The 16,249-nt window shown below is 58.8% G+C and overlaps 1 protein-coding gene across 2 annotated transcripts; it reads left to right on the top strand.

The window, feature by feature from the left end:
- The first annotated feature begins 31 nt into the window (after positions 1-31).
- AGAP2 (ArfGAP with GTPase domain, ankyrin repeat and PH domain 2) lies at positions 32-15,185 on the top strand. Of its 2 annotated transcripts, XM_068561724.1 has the most exons (19): positions 3,874-5,044; positions 6,722-6,780; positions 7,416-7,503; positions 7,690-7,775; positions 7,923-8,070; positions 9,041-9,175; positions 9,508-9,617; positions 10,047-10,205; positions 10,367-10,453; positions 10,537-10,641; positions 11,079-11,241; positions 11,425-11,544; positions 12,269-12,397; positions 13,345-13,404; positions 13,636-13,784; positions 13,886-13,976; positions 14,093-14,315; positions 14,443-14,698; positions 14,855-15,185. In XM_068561724.1, exons 1-19 carry the CDS (start codon positions 3,874-3,876, stop codon positions 15,095-15,097), a joined length of 3,582 nt encoding a protein of 1,193 aa, XP_068417825.1. In that variant the 3' UTR covers positions 15,098-15,185. The 2 variants fall into 2 exon arrangements, with proteins under 2 accessions (XP_068417826.1, XP_068417825.1); XM_068561725.1 differs by lacking the exons at positions 3,874-5,044; positions 13,345-13,404 and adding an exon at positions 32-191.
- The last annotated feature ends 1,064 nt before the right edge of the window (positions 15,186-16,249 follow it).

The raw sequence follows: 16,249 nt of genomic DNA, 5'->3' as shown, positions 1-16,249 counted from the left end.
CTGTTAGCCCAGCAAGACAGATCTGGGCAACATGAATGTCCAGAGGCAGTTGGCTGTAGCTACAGTGAGAGCAGAAGTCAGACGACATGAGGTGGCCAGGCAGGCTCTAAGCCGCCTCAGGAAGCTGGCAGAGAGGGTGAGCGACCCTGAACTTCGGGACAGCATTCAGGCCTCGGTGGACCGCGTACGAGGTAAGAGAAGGATTAGCTCCCAACTTGGGTGTATTGGGGACCAGCAGGGGCATATAAGGGCTTGCTGGATCATACAGCACTTCCCAATCAGCCACTTTCTAGTCCCCAAGATGGAGCTGGGACTTGGGGGGAAGAATACATTTAGAAAGAATGGAAAAAGACATGGGAGGTATCATTCTTCCTCTTTCCCCAACTCTGATCCTTCTCCCAGGGGATCAAAATACAGGTCACTGCTGAGCTGACCTTGGCAATGGAGAAGTGGGTGAGCATGGGGAAGACAGGCCGTGACAGACCCATGGTAGACTTGGACCCTGCCTGGGGAGTCCGGGGCAGGAAGCAGTTTGGGGCAGGAGGTTCTGGGACTGGATAATGTGGTCATTCCCAGGACCCATGAAGGATCAGTGACCTCTTGTTCTCCAGCTGTAGAGAGAACACACACACACACACACACACACACACACCACAACAGATTGAAATACACCACGCAGAGTATCTCAGGCTCCCAGACACACACTAACGCTCACACAACATGCTCTGCACAGCCGAAGTGCAAGGAAGTTCCCAGGACTCTCCTCGGTCCCCTCTCCTCCCCGTGCTCCCGTTCCTGTCTGGCCCCCCCCCCCCCACACCTTCCGCCCTCCGTCCTTAGTGCCATTAGAGCAAGTGATGACAACACAGGGAGGAAGTGCTGCCATGGCAACACCATCCGCCACATCCTCCTGCCCACCCCAGCCTTCAATCCTGTGGTGGGGCCCTGGCAGGAACAGCTTCTCTCTCTCCACAAGGCTCCACCACTAAGGAACTGGTGGAACTGGAGGTCACCTCTGGTCCGGTGTCATCTAATTTGCCCCGAAGCTGCAAAGAGCCAATAAAAGCCGGCTACTTTGCTCATGAAAGGTGTCTGGGAGAAGCACATCCTCCATCATATCCTGGTCTCTTCCAGCCTCTCCATTCTTAGCTGCTTACCTGGGGGTTGGGGTGGGGGGATGGGCAAGATACTGTTCTTTCCATCAAGGATACCTCCTGCCAGACCCCTCTGATAGTAGAGGCCATCAGAGCATAACTTGGGGAAGAACCAGTTTGGTTCAGGTTCCTAAGGGAACAGTCTGATTCCCTTCCCATTGCCTTTCTTCCAGTAGTGCCCCTCTCACCTCCTGTCCCCCACCATTTGCCAAGAACTACAGCTGATACCTTCCCTACAGCTGTTGGAAAGGCAGACCTAGGAGGGAGTGGCCCCATGGAGCCTCCTCAGGAGGAACTCCAAGCTCCAAGCCAGTAAGAAAAGAGAAGGGTGGGGGAGAAAAGAGGTTTAGGCAGGTAGAGGAACTCAGTTTAGCTCTGGAGAGGAGGGAGTGAGGAGGGGTGGAGGCTGAACTCTCTGAGAAGACCACTCTTCATAAGTGATTTTTGTTCCACTCTAAGAGTCAGTATTCTGTTCCCATTGAACTTAAAGGAAAACTGAGGCCACCAAAGGAAGGAAGGAGAATTAAGCCAGAATCAGCAAATCTTCACCTTCTCTTTCAGAAAAGGCTGCTGAAGGGTCTTCTGTTCTGGGGATGGTGTCATCCTAACGCTGCGGGGGGAGGGGGGCTCTGGGGGGGGGGTGCTGACCTCGGGACAGGTCCGTGGAGGTATAGGGTACAGGTCTCTGGGAGAACAAAGGGCACCCAGCAACCTGGTACTGCCCCCCTACCCTTACCCCCTACGAGGCCGAGCATGCCGCTGGCTTCAGCCTCCGAGAGCCGCCCACGGCAGCACTTATTATAGTCTCCGCTGCGTCAGGAGGGTGGGACGCCAAATTAGGGGAACGCTGAGACTCCCCGAGTCCCAGGGAGGGGTCTCCAAGGCTGAGAGGAGGCCTCCCTCGTCGCCCGGTCTCAGCCTCTGTCCGCCATCGGCCTACCCCCTTCAACCTTCTCCCTGGGCTGGAGGACAGTAAGCCTTCAACTCCAGGGTCCCTAAAGGGGTGGAGGACACAGAGCAGACGTTTTCCATTCTTTCTGTCTGTCTCCTCTTTAACCTTCTAAAAAAGCCCCACCCCGAAAACCTCAGGAGATTGAATGGAAACACAGAAGAGGCCTGTACCCTCTGCCTCAGCTGAGGGCGGTCTTTATATTCAGGGCGCTAAATACCCCACACGTGGGTAACCAGGTGTGAAGGTGGTGCCTCCATTAACCCCAAATCCCCTGGCGGGTGCCCCCGCCCACCATACACACCGATCCTCCTCTCTGCTTATCCCCGCTGTTTCTGAGGCACTCTTGGAGCTACGGTTGCTATGGAGACCAGATGAATTTTGGTATGGGGGGTGGTGTCAGTCTGTAGACGTATTCCTTCTCCTTCCACCCCGAGCTGGAGTCTTTTGACTCACTTTTCGGCCTGTGTTCCTCGACTCCGCAGATCTTTCCCCTCCTGAGGCACCCCCTCCTTCCACCCACCCTGCTAAGTTCCATGTTTGTCCCCAATCCCCAGGGAACACTTTCCAAGTTCACTTTGGGACAGTTAGGCTCAAGTACGGCCCAGTCAATGCACCGCGTATGGAGGGTGGGGGGGGGGGGGGCGAGGGGGCTGGGTCATGGGGAAAGGGACTCGTGCAAGTACCTGGGGGAAACAAGGGGTCCTGGGAAAGGGATTTCAGGGCTCCCCACTTTCCCACATCAGCTTCCCCAGAGTTGGCAGTGAACCCGCATTTGCTCCGTTTTCTCCGAGGATCGTCCACCCATACACCGATCTTTACTCTCGCGCCTAAATGTCACACCCAACAGTAGCGCTCCCTGACCGGGGTGTGCTAGGGGAGGGTGCTGGAGTGTTGGAGTAGGTGAGTCCAAGTTCCAGGAAATCCAGCCCAGGATTTGGGAGGGAAATCCAGTCCTGGATTTTGCACCGCCTTCGCAGACAGCCGTGCTGGGGGAGAGAAGGTGCGGGGGGAGATAAGAGTGGGGAGGGGGGGCCGGGGGCCGCCTCCTCCTCACTGTGAGGGGAGCGCCCGGACACAGCGCGCATCCGGACCAAGCCGAGCCCCGGCGAGCCCCCCAGACCCTGCGCCCGGATCTCACGCCCCTCCTCTCCTAGACCCCAGACCCGTGGGTGCCCACCCCCTCCGGCTTCCCTCCTTCCTCCCCCGCCGGCGCCTGTATCTCCATCCCCAGCATCCTCCCCGCGCCCCTGCGAATCCCCCGCACGACCAGCCCCATTAGCTTCCCACCCTCCTTAAGACCCCCTCTCCGACCCCCCATCCGCGGCCCCTGCCCCTTGAGTCCCCATTCCCCCCGCCTCCCCCGCACCGGTTCTTCTCCCTAGCCTCGGGTTCCTCTTTTCTGCCCCCTTTTCCTCCCTCTCCCCTCTTTGCCCCTCTACAGTCTTCCCCGCCCTCCCCCGCCCATCTCAGCGCCGCCACCCAGGCCGGGGTGCGGGGTCCGGCGCGCCTCCCTGGAGCAGCACCAAGGTCCCGGGGCTCCAAAGGGGTGGGGGGGCAGGGCGGGGAGCATGGGGAGGGGGCGCCCCGTGTGATGGGAGGGGGGCGCAAGCGGAGGCGGCGGCGGCGGCGGCGACAGCGGAGCCGGGCCGGGGGCTCAGCGGGGTCCGGGGGCTGGGGGCAGCGAGCAGGGCGGCCCCATGGCCGGGCCCCCCTGAGGCAGTCCGGGGGAGTCCCCTCCCCTCCCCAGCTCGGGGGTCTCGGGGCCCCATGAGCCGGGGCGCGGGCGCGCTTCAGCGCCGGACAACGACCTACCTCATCTCGCTGACCCTGGTCAAGCTCGAGTCGGTGCCTCCGCCGCCGCCTTCTCCGTCTGCGGCCGCAGCTGGTGCCCCGGGGACCAGAGGTACTGAGACCGGGGATCCTGGTAGCCCCCGAGGCGCGGAGGAGCCGGGCAAGAAGCGGCACGAGCGTCTCTTCCACCGGCAGGATGCGCTGTGGATCAGCACGAGCAGCGCGGGCGCCGGGGGCGCCGAGCCCCCAGCCCTGTCCCCGGCTCCGGCCAGTCCGGCCCGCCCCGTCTCCCCGGCTCCCGGCCGCCGCCTCTCCCTCTGGGCCGCCCCTCCCGGGCCCCCACTCTCCGGGGGGTTGAGTCCCGACCCCAAGCCCGGGGGCGTCCCCACCTCCTCCCGGCGCCCCCTGCTCAGCAGCCCGAGCTGGGGGGGTCCGGAACCCGAAGGCCGGGCGGGCGGCGGCGTCCCCGGTTCTTCCTCCCCGCACCCCGGCACCGGCAGCCGGAGGCTCAAGGTGGCGCCTCCTCCGCCGGCTCCCAAGCCTTGCAAGACCGTGACCACCAGTGGCGCCAAAGCCGGCGGGGGCAAGGGCGCCGGTAGCCGCCTGTCATGGCCCGAAAGCGAGGGCAAGCCCAGGGTCAAGGGGTCAAAGAGCAGCACCGGGACTGGAACTTCTGCCGCTGCTGCTGCTGTCACCGTCGCCGCCGCCGGGGGAGGGGGAGCGGCAGCCACGACCGCCGGTGGGGTCGTGGCTGGGCCCGGAGCCCGAGGGAAGTTGTCCCCTCGGAAAGGCAAGAGTAAGACCTTGGACAACAGTGACTTGCACCCGGGACCCCCTGCTGGCTCTCCGCCTCCGCTAACCGTCCCAGCAACCCTGGCTCCAGCCGCTGCTGTCACCACCGCCTCCGCGCTGCCCACTGGGCCTGCACCTCCAATCACTCTGGAGCCTCCAGCTCCGGGGCTGAAACGGGGCCGGGAGGGGGGCCGAGCATCCACTCGAGATCGCAAGATGCTCAAGTTTATCAGCGGCATCTTTACCAAGAGCACAGGGGGGCCTCCTGGCTCCGGACCTCCTCCCGGACCCCCGGTCCTGTCTTCTGGCAGCGGGTCTAGGGAGCTGCTGGGTGCAGAGCTCCGCGCTTCCCCTAGTGAGTAGGACCAGGGCCTGAGAACAGGGAGGGGAGGGCACCTGAAATGCTCAGCTTGGGGTGGGGGAGCGGTGTGCAGGACTGACTTAGAGAAGCTTCTTTCTTGGGTGGGTGGATGAACCAGGCTCAATTCTCTGCCAAGGACTGGGGCAAAGGATAAGAGGTCCTGGAGTGGGGTGAGTAGGCATTGTGGGACATGAGAGAGGACTTGATTTCAGAGGGACTCAGAAAGCCTCAGAGCTTTCTGGGAAAATAATGCCCTTGGTCAGCGTGGCTGTAGGAAATTGCTCCCAGAGAAGCCCCAGACCCCACTTCCAGCCTCAGGTGGACTCTGGGAGATGGAAACTGGGCTTTGCTTTGCCCAGAGGAACACTGAAGGTGAAAGGGATGAGGAAGCCTCAGTTTCTCCTGAGCACTTGGGGTAGGTGGCATGAGAGTGACCTTGCAGGCAGCTCCTCGCCAGGGACAGGTCTTTTCCTGGGCTGAGAGCAGGCTAGTGAGGCAGCAGGGAGGCAGTGGGTTTCTTTCCAGGCAGTGAAGGCCGATTGGGCAGTACGGGAGTACGTGGGGGCTGGAACGTGCTGAATACTTGAGTGTGAAGGGAGAGGGGGCGGATAGGAAGCCTCACTTCCCCCACCGCCCACCCTGGCCCCCGAGCAGCACTGAAACCTGCAGGGGACCGACCAGGAGTGACTCAGGGGGCTGGAACTGCTGCAAAGGCAATTCTTACCCCCTGGAGACTTGGGAGAGGGTGCGGAGAAAGTAGTGTATTTTGGCGGGGAGGGGGGTGTCTTTATTTATTTATTTTCTGGAAGAGAGAGGCGAGGGCGTCTTGGTTCAGCTCACACTCCCGGGAGAGGAGGCGGGTCCGAGAGCGCGGGCGGCCCTCGGGGTTTGGCTCTGGTGCGGGTGGGAGCAGATGGCTCCGGATCCCAGAGTTCCCGCCGCAGCTGCGGCGCCCCGGGAACGTCCGGCTAGTGTCAGGCGCGGGGGCTGGACCCGGCGGGAGGAAGGAGCATCCTTCCCTCCCCCGTGCCCCCCATCCCTCCCCAGGCCTGTGGCTTCTCTCGGCCAGGGAGTGGAGCCCTTCCCCACCGTTCTTTTGGAGGGTGCTTGTGGGAAGGGTATGGGAGAGGGAGGTATAGAAAAATCCAAGCTCCATTCCTTGGGCTGTGGGGAGGGGTCAGGGCCACCGTGCCGCTGACCTTGAAAAGGGGGAAGGATATCCTCACCTCAGTTTCTGTCCTGTGAAATGGAGATTGAGGAAGACCCACTCCCTTCTATGTCCCAGCCCCTCTTCCTGAGATCTGCCCTGAGAATCTGTCAGGCCAGTAGGGAGGACACCTTTTCTCCTTCCAGAGGGAAGAACCCGCCACTGTCAGAGCCTTGGTCCCTCGGTCTGGAGCAGGGACCTACGTTTGGGGATGTGCTTTAAGGGAGATGCCAACTGAAGTATTTTTGTCTTGCTGGCTCCGTTGCTAAGCAACCACTGAGCGGCAGCAACAGCTGTGGGGAGAGCGGCTAGGATGGGAGGACTGGGGACCACTCTCAAACCTAGCCTTTCCACACAGCTCTCCAGCCCAGGCTGGGCAGCTACAAAAGGAGGAGGGCTAGCTGAGGGTTGGGAGCCCTCCTTGGCCTGGAGCATCCCCTCTTACAACTCCTTTTCCGTTACAGAAGCTGTGGTCAATAGCCAGGAATGGACTTTGAGCCGCTCCATTCCTGAACTGCGCCTGGTAGGTAACCCAGTCCCCTTGTCTGTATGAAGATTGACCCCCCCACCCCGCCCACTGAACTCTCAACTCTCTCTCCTTCACCTCTTCCCTTCCCTCTCTGTGAGAATGGGGAACAGTTTTACAGTTCTCCAGAGATTCTACCTTCATGGCACCTTCCTGGGACTTGATACATCCGCACAACCTTTTCTTCTATAGTCTCCCTTCTTCCTGCTTGTCCATGGTCCTCTTCCAGGCTTCTCATTTCTGACATCTCCCCTCTAGCCGTTCATGTTCTGTTGCCTAGAATTGGGTAAAATTTTCCAACTAGTGCCTAGAGCTGTGACATGACCCCCACCAGACATGCAACTAGTATGTTTCCTAAACAACACAACACCAAAAAAAAAAAAAAAAAAGGGTACTGAGTTGTTGACATTCTTCAGCTTGTTGTACACTTCCAGCTTGAGATCACTTCTTACCACACGCATGGCCTGATCCTCCCAAATGCTGTCTCCTGACTGACTGTCAGCCAGGCCCTGTAGGACCCTGCTTGGATGATTTAACACTGCCAGTCCCTCTGAGTTCTCTGGAGTGTCCAGACTCAATTATCCTCCTTCCTCTTAATTCCTGCAATCTCTGTTCTACAACCTTGTCCTCAGGGTGTGCTGGGTGATGCCAGGAGTGGGAAGTCATCGCTCATCCACCGATTCCTGACCGGTTCATACCAGGTGCTGGAGAAGACAGAGAGTGAGTTCTCAGGAGCCATAGTAAGCTAAGGATTGGGGTCAGGGATCCAGGCAGTGTGATCAATGACTATGCAGGTATGGAGACGAGAGGGAAGGATGAGGCCAGAATAGCTAAAGTACAAGGAGAATGGGGAGGTTTGGTGACTGTGACCTCTGACCTCCTACCACATCCAACTCTTCTGGACAGGTGAGCAGCACAAGAAAGAAATGTTGGTGGATGGACAGACTCATCTGGTGTTGATCCGAGAGGAAGCTGGGGCACCTGATACCAAGGTGAGGGATGAGATGATGGGGTAGGCAGGCGGGCTGGGGTCAGCACTAGCCAAAGGAGAGGGCTCTGGTTTCCCAGGTCTCCTTGGGAATAGCATCCAGAGGACTGGACCTGTCTGACCATCCATTTGCTCCCTCACGCTCCGCAAGTTCTCAGGCTGGGCAGATGCTGTGATCTTCGTCTTCAGCCTGGAGGATGAGAACAGTTTCCAGGCCGTGAGCCGTCTTCATGGGCAGCTGAGCTCCCTTCGGGGGGAGGGACGAGGAGGCCTGGCCCTGGCATTGGTGGGGACACAAGGTAAGGAGGGGCTGGGGAAGTGCTGCTTTCAGGGGAATTCCTACTGGGTATCACCCAACATAGGTGAGAGCTTGGTAATGTGTCTCCAAATAAGCTTGGTCTCCAAATAAGAGAGTCATTAAACCAAACACAAACTTACCAAGGTCTGAGAGAGAAAAGAGGACTCTCCAGGATGGAAGGGACAGCTACAGTGGCAGTCCTCATTCCTCTGAGATGTCACCTACCTTGTGTTTCTCACACTGCCATTTCCTGATGCTGCCACCATGGTAAATACAGAAAATCTCAGGCCCTAGTGTGGCTAGAAAGCCTTCTGCATCTTCCCCTTGCTACGGCTGGGTCAGGCTGACACTTTTCAAAGGAACTTATCTAAAAACAAAGAGAAGACACAAATGAAATGATGGAGAAAACACAGCGAGGGCCACCAGGCCATCTTTTCCAGCAGAGCCAGGGAAAGCTTCTCCAGTACCCACCTGTATAAAGCCGGCAGGACTTTCTATCTGGATGCCTATCTTGCAGGTGGCTGCTTCCACCTGTCGCTTGCCTCCTGCTTTCTTGCTGCAGATGAACAGTCCACCTGTTATCCGTGGACATTCAACCTCTTCCTAGCTCATATGCCAGGTGTCCTCCCACTCAGCTCAGGGTTCACTGAATTTGCAGGGCTGGGTGACTGTCACTCATGAGTCTCAGCCATTTCAGACCTTATCAGGATGTTCCATTCACCTCTGGAGTATTCTTTGAAGACACTCACACAGAGCTAACCCACCCTACTCATGCTGCAGCTGGGCATGTGAGCTGGGCCCAGCATTCACAAAAGGCTTATATGCTCCCATTGCACTGGGTCATAGGAGAGATATTCTCTCATACCCTGTCCTAGTGGTCCCAGTCTAGGACTAGAGCCCAAGAGAAAGGAAAGCAGCAAAGTGGGGATGGGGCCCCCTCATCCAGTTCTCCCCCTTTCTTGTCCCCTTAGACCGGATCAGTGCTTCCTCCCCTCGGGTTGTGGGCGATGCTCGTGCCAGGGCTCTGTGTGCCGATATGAAGCGCTGCAGCTACTATGAGACTTGTGCAACCTATGGGCTCAATGTGGACCGGGTCTTCCAAGAGGGTGAGTGTGGTGATCCCCACATATGTGGGAATCAGGGAGCTGGGGACTAGGATGCTCTTAGAGGTCACACATCCAGGCCTCTCTCTGTGAGTGACAGGAAATTTACCTGCGTAGGAGGGAGGAGGGACCAGGGAGGTCAGAGAAGGTTTGCTTCATAGCCACAGGTCCTTCTGGGCAGGAGGAGCTGGCTAGGCTACAGGTGGCATGAAGGCCACAGTGACAAGGAAGTTGGGGCCTATGTTATCTCCTGGGGAGTTCTCAAAGCTGGGCAACGAAGGATGGTCTTGGGTATCTGCCCTGCTCATTCCTCCTTCTCCTCCCCCTCCCCTCAGTGGCCCAGAAGGTGGTGACCTTGCGCAAACAGCAACAGCTTCTGGCTGCCTGCAAGTCCCTGCCCAGCTCCCCAAGCCACTCAGCTGCTTCCACTCCTGTAGCTGGGCAGGTGAGTTGGGGTTTCAGGGTCCACAGAGGGGCTGGTAGGAATCAGAGGAAGGGCTGGTGATCCAAGGACAGGTACAGAGAACCCAAGGAGGTCGCGGGGGGCAGATGGAAATGGCAGTGATACCATTTGTAGAAAGTGCATTGGACTGGAAATCAACCAGGTTTGAAATACCATTTGCAGCGTCCTTGAGCAACTCACCTAAAGGTCCTAAGGTTGTCAGGAAAATTGTATGGCATAATACTTGTGAAGTCAACCTTTGCAAAATCTAAAGCACTGTGACAATGCTAGTGAGGAGTTTTATTATTAATGACAATACAAATAAATGGTGATGAGATGAAGGAATATCTCAAATTCCTCAGAACTAGATGTAACTGTAGCTTGGTGGGGTGGGGGCATCTCAGCTGTTCTGACCCCTCCATCTGCCTGCAGGCTAGTAACGGGGGCCACACTAGCGATTACTCTTCTTCCCTCCCATCCTCACCCAATGTTGGTCACCGGGAGCTCCGAGCTGAGGCAGCTGCCGTGGCTGGATTGAGCACCCCAGGGTCCCTGCACCGGGCAGCCAAGCGCAGGACCAGCCTTTTTGCGGTATTGGACATTCTAACCTCCTATCATCCTGTCCTCTGTTACCTGCCCATCTTCCCTCATCCCTAGACCTCTCTGTTGGGCCCTCCTTCATCTGTCTTCCCTGTCCTTCCGTCAGCATATCCCTCTATCCACCCTCTAACTGATGTCAATAACCATTCCAGAATCGTCGGGGCAGTGACTCTGAGAAGCGGAGCTTGGACAGTCGGGGAGAGACGACGGGGAGTGGGCGAGCCATCCCCATCAAACAGGTGGGTGGTCCAGGGACTGGGGGCAGGCTGGGGGTAGGTGGTCTTAACTGGTTTTCTCCCATATGCCTCTTTCCGTTCTCCAGAGCTTCCTACTAAAGCGAAGTGGCAACTCCTTGAACAAAGAATGGAAGAAGAAATATGTGACCCTGTCCAGTAATGGCTTCCTACTCTACCATCCCAGCATTAATGTGAGTGCCAGAGACGGGCTGGACCACCCTGGCTGGCCTTGGATGCACTTCTAGCTCTCCCAGTCTGTGCCTCTGACAAACACCGACATCGGTTCTGGGAAGCGCTAGTCCTATTCTTTTCAGTTTAGCAAACATCTGTTAGGCACCTACCATGTGCCCATGCAGGAGATGGAAATGTAAATACATCTCCCTAGGACTTGCAGTCTAGTGGGAGAAAGTGGAAGAAGGACCTCCACCTGGCCTGCCATTCGGGGATGCTTTCTGGAGGAGACAGTGCTGGGCCCAGTCTGTTGGGCTCATCCCCTGGAACTCATCCCAACCCAGTCCGCTCCTAGAGCCCCCTCTCCACCCCTTCTCTAGCTGATACTATTGGCTGCTTCCCAGCACCACTGAGGACCCCAACCTTCCCTATACTCTCAACCCCTATACTGCTGCAGGATTACATCCACAGTACCCATGGCAAGGAGATGGACTTGCTACGAACAACAGTCAAAGTCCCCGGCAAGCGGCCGCCACGGGCCATCTCTGCCTTTGGCCCCTCAGCCAGCATCAATGGGCTGGTGAAGGACATGAGCACTGTCCAGATGGGGGAAGGCCCTGGTGAGTGGGATTGATGACAAAGGGGCAGGAGAGGGGCCAGGGCTAGGGAAAGGAGGGGTAGTAGGGAAGAGGGGAATGGGACTGGTTAAGCGGGAAGGTGGGTGATGAAGAGGGACCATGTAAGGAATGGGGCCCAGAGACTGAGTAGCTCACTGAGGATTTATCTTCTTCCCCTTCTGACAGAAGCCACCACTCCTACCCCAAGCCCGAGCCCCAGCCCCAGTTCCCTGCAGCCACCACCAGACCAGACATCTAAGCACCTGCTGAAGCCAGACCGGAATTTGGCCCGAGCCCTCAGCACTGGTCAGTGAGGACTCACCCTCCATCCACTGTCTTCCAGATCCAGATGGGATGCAGTGGGAAATGAAATTGGGGTGGGAGCTTGGAGGCTGAATGCATGAGTGGACACCTTGAGCATCAACTGGGTGCCCAGGCACCCAGCTCACTCATACTGTATTTAGCATAATGGCTAAGACAACTGGGTTCTAGAGCTAAGCTGCCTGAACTTGAACTTGAATCCTGGCTTGCCACTTGGGCAAGTTACTTGACCTCTCCACACCTCAGTTTCCTCATCCATAAGAGGGAGATAATAGTTTCTACCTCAGACGGTTGCTTTGAGGCTTATACTGAGAACATTGTGCAGCACATAGCCAGCCATCAATGTTTGGAAATATGTATTTTTTAAAAATAGCAAGTAACATTGTAACAAATGGTCCTCACAACAACTTTGTCGGGTCAAGATTATTATCCCCATTTTAGGGATGAAGAAACTGAGGCTCAGAAGATTAAGTGACTTGCTCAAGGTCTCAAGGCCAGTAAGTGGCAGAGCCAGGATCTGAGTACAGGTCTGACTCTAAACCACTCATCTGCCCTCCTCCCCAGGAATGATCAAGGGGGACCTCCTAGAGAGGGTTGGCTGAGGAGGGGGACCCTAAAATGCCAAATCTAGTTCAGGGGAGACAGGCTATGGAGAAATCAGGAAATCTATGGAGGGGGCAGCTGAGGCAGCTGTGTCCCCCTCCCCAAGACTGTACCCCATCTGGAGACCTGAGCCCCCTGAGTCGGGAACCCCCTCCTTCTCCCATGGTGAAGAAGCAGAGGAGGAAAAAGTTGACAACACCATCTAAAACTGAAGGCTCGGCTGGGCAGGCTGAAGGTGAGGCCCTGGTGGGCAGTTCTACTCCCACCCTGGACCCTCACCCCCAAACTCCAAATCCCTGACCTCACTCCTGCAGAAGGATGAAAAGTGCCTGAGCTGAGTGCTTGACTATCATTACCACTCTGCACATTATTTAGTGAAAAATGGATGGATGCCCCTCAGCCCCTGTCCTTCCTCCCATTCCCCAGCCAATGCCTTTTACCCCAGTAGTCCCCAGCCCCTGTTCTCAGTGACCCCCCCCAAGTCTGTAGCTCCTGCTCCCTCTCCTAATGACCCTCTAATTCCTGTTCCTGCCCTCAACTCTGCTTATCACCCCAGCCCCTGCACCCAGAAGGCCCCATGACCCCCAGGGACTCGGCCCCTGACCTCTATGTCCCCCACTGACCCCCAGGGACTCAGCCCCTGACCTCTATGTCCCCCACGACTCCTCAGCTCCTGGGCTCTGACCACCCAGCTCCTGTTCTCAATAACTTCCTGTGATTGCCAAGCTCCCCCAACAGCCTTTGACTACAGTGATCCCCATTCCTGCCCCTAGTGACTCCCCCCAGATCCTTGAGACTCCTCCTGAACCCCAGGCGTGTGAACGCCTGTCCCCTTTCCCCATGTTCACTCAGATCCTGGCCATCCCTTCTCCTCCCAGAGACCCGGCTCCTCACTGGTCATGACAACCAATCCCCACCGCCCCTGCTCTCTGCCGGGTGCTCAAACCCGGGTTCCAGATCTGCCTACTCTCATGGCTCTTGGCTTCCGCTCTACTCTGCTCCGGGGCCACTGACTTTAGTTCTGCTTTCTCTCCCCATCTGTCTGTCCTGCTTTGTCTCTGGAACTGTCTGTCACTATCTCTCTCTCCATCTCTCCATCTGCCTCTCTTTTTCTCCTTTATTCGTCTCTTTCTCTCTTCTGCTCTTCATTCTGTCTCTATCTCCTTCGCTTCGGGAAACCAGCCAAGCGCAAAATGTGGAAACTAAAATCCTTTGGTAGTTTAAGAAATATTTATAAAGCAGGTAACAAGCGGGGAGCTGGGTGGGGTGCTCAGCTGGGGTGCAGAGGGGCGGGGGTGCCCCTGCCTTCCCCTGCATGTGCTCGGGCTTCCTGCTCTCCCCCACCCTCTGCTTCCCCAACGACTCTGCCCCACTCCCAGGGGCTTGGGATGGATATCAGGGAGGAAGGGTTTGGGGAAGGCAGCTCCTGTTTGAATTCTGTCCCTCATGACCCCATCCCATCCCCCCACCCAGAGGAAAACTTCGAGTTCCTGATCGTGTCCAGCACTGGTCAGACGTGGCACTTTGAGGCAGCCAGTTTTGAGGAGCGGGACGCCTGGGTTCAGGCCATCGAAAGTCAGATCCTAGCCAGTCTGCAATGCTGTGAGAGCAGCAAGGTCAAGGTAATGGGTCGGGGGTCGGGCGGAGAGCAGAGGTGAGTGTCTGAGGAGTCCGGATAAGGGCTCAGAGGGAGAGTCAGTACTAACCCCAACCCTTCCTGCAGCTGCGCACAGATAGCCAAAGCGAAGCCGTGGCCATCCAGGCGATCCGGAACGCCAAGGGGAACTCTATCTGCGTGGACTGCGGGGCCCCCAGTGAGCGCAAGGGAGCAGTGGAGGGACCTGGGAGGGAGTGTGGTTCGCTGGAATTGATGAATGCTGGTGTGCCCGTGCTGCTCGGCCAGGAGCTGACCCCTGCATTCCGTCCCCAGACCCCACGTGGGCCAGCTTGAACTTGGGCGCACTCATCTGCATCGAGTGTTCTGGCATTCACCGGAACCTGGGCACACACCTGTCCCGCGTTCGCTCGCTCGACTTGGACGACTGGCCGCGGGAGCTGACCCTGGTGCTGACAGCCATTGGCAACGACATGGCCAATCGCGTGTGGGAGAGTGACACGCGGGGCCGTGCCAAACCCACGCGGGACTCTTCGCGGTACGCGTGCAGAGAGGGGTAGGGGAGACTTAGGGTGTGCGGCTCCCGAGAGGGTCCCCTGGGTAGGGAGCAGAGGTCCTGGATGCGGGGTCCCTAGAGCCCTTCCCGTTGATCCCTGGTCCTGCAGGGAGGAGCGTGAGTCATGGATTCGCGCCAAGTACGAGCAGCTGCTGTTCCTGGCGCCGCTGGGCACTTCCGAGGAGCCGCTGGGCTGCCAGCTGTGGGCCGCGGTGCAGGCCCAGGACGTGGCCGCCGTTCTCCTGCTTCTGGCCCATGCGCGACACGGGCCGCTCGACACCAGCCCAGAGGACCCGCAGCTTCGCTCCCCACTTCACCTGGCGGCCGAGCTCGCCCACGTCGTCATCACGCAACTGTTGCTATGGGTACGTGAGCTGGGAGATGGTAAAGGGGTCTCTGAGGGCTCCGTCTGGCAAACAGCCAGGCGGCTCCCCGGGAAGTGGGCGTAGCGATCCCGGGGAGCCGGCGGGCGGGGATTGGCCCCGGGGACGCTCCGTAACGCGGCCGTCTCCGCCCTTTAGTACGGCGCCGACGTGTCCGCCCGCGACGCGCAGGGCCGCACGGCGCTGTTCTACGCCCGCCAGGCTGGCAGCCAGCTGTGCGCCGACATCCTTCTCCAGCACGGCTGCCCGGGTGAGGGCGGCAGCACAGCCACCACCCCCAGCGCGGCCACCACCCCCAGCATTACCGCCACGCCCAGCCCCCGCCGCCGGAGCAGCGCCGCCAGCGTGGGCCGAGCCGACGTCCCCGTCGCGCTGGTATAGTTGCGCCGCCGGAGAGACACCCCCTACCCCCCCACGGGCCGGGCACGACCACACTGGGTGGACCGCTGGACAGATGCACCCACTCACCTCTCCAATCCGCACCCCGTCCCATGGGAGCACTTCTTACCCCCCCCCCCCAAGAGGGCACAGCCCCCACGCCTCCCAGAAGACACAAACTCACCTCCCTCTCCCCAGCGAGGCATGGAGACCCCATCTTGACACGCCCCCTCTCCACTGTTTGCACACTCGGATTGCTCTGGGTCTACCCTCTGGGTGTTTGCGGGAGGGGACGCCCCCGTCGCGGTCCCTGCTCCTGGCCGTTTGGATGTGCCCGCTCGCGCCCCCCTAGGGGTGGGGGAAAAGACCCAGTCCTGCCTGTGCTCGACAGTCCCACGGCGCGCGAGCACTTACCCAGGCTGGCTCCTGGGGCGACGCCACGCCACAGGGAGGGGTTAGTAATTGGGAGGGCTAGCCCTGGGACTTGGGGCCAATAAGGGGGACCCTACTCCTTCCATGCTAATCTCACTGGCCAGTGAAGGGGGAAGGGCAGCGAGGGGCAGGACCCCTGCTGCCCATGGGGGTAGGGGGTCCCCAACCCTTTCCGTGAAAGGGACCATGAGGAGTGGAAATCAGGACGTTCCCCCCACATCCACCCATGGATGGAAGCTAGAGGGTCGGGGGAGCCTAAAGCCTGGGTCCCTCCTCACTACTATCTCGGGAGGGAGAAGGGATGGAGCAGGAGCGGGCTAAGGGGAACTTGGGTGGGGCCTTGTAATTTATTGCTTTGTTCCCTAACAAGGGGGCGGGGGCGGGCAGGGCTTGGGGAGGGCGTTTCAGGGTAGGGGAAGCCAAGGGTGGGCAGAGGGTGGGGTGGGGTGGGGTGCTCTCGGGTTGTGAGTGTCTGTGACCGTGACTGCGTACCTGTGACTGTGCAGCGCCCGTGGTGATCTGGGGTAGGCGGCACCCCTGCAATGGGACCCCTCCCCCACTGTTCTTTCTGTCCAGCCCCTCCCTTCCACTGGAGCAGCTCCAGACCCAGCCCTCAACCCCAGGATCCCTCCCAGCCAGGATTAAGAGGATGTGAGGTGGCTGGGAGGGTCTCCAGGCCCCCTGTCTCATCCCCAGAAAGGGGGTGCTGGGGTGAATTTACCT

The sequence above is a fragment of the Eschrichtius robustus genome, chromosome 13 (assembly GCF_028021215.1).
Source record: "Eschrichtius robustus isolate mEscRob2 chromosome 13, mEscRob2.pri, whole genome shotgun sequence".
Classification (NCBI taxonomy): domain Eukaryota; kingdom Metazoa; phylum Chordata; class Mammalia; order Artiodactyla; family Eschrichtiidae; genus Eschrichtius; species Eschrichtius robustus.
The sequence above is the reverse complement of the archived record's forward strand: the minus strand, read 5'-3'. Positions and strand labels throughout refer to the sequence as shown.

Excerpts from the sequence above, each read along its gene's own strand:
- AGAP2 (XM_068561724.1), top strand. The coding sequence starts at position 3,874 with ATGAGCCGGGGCGCGGGCGCGCTTCAGCGCCGGACAACGACCTACCTC. Across the intron at positions 10,454-10,536 it reads GAGCCATCCCCATCAAACAG|AGCTTCCTACTAAAGCGAAG; the intron begins GTGGGTGGTCCA and ends TCCGTTCTCCAG. Across the intron at positions 14,699-14,854 it reads TCACGCAACTGTTGCTATGG|TACGGCGCCGACGTGTCCGC; the intron begins GTACGTGAGCTG and ends TCCGCCCTTTAG.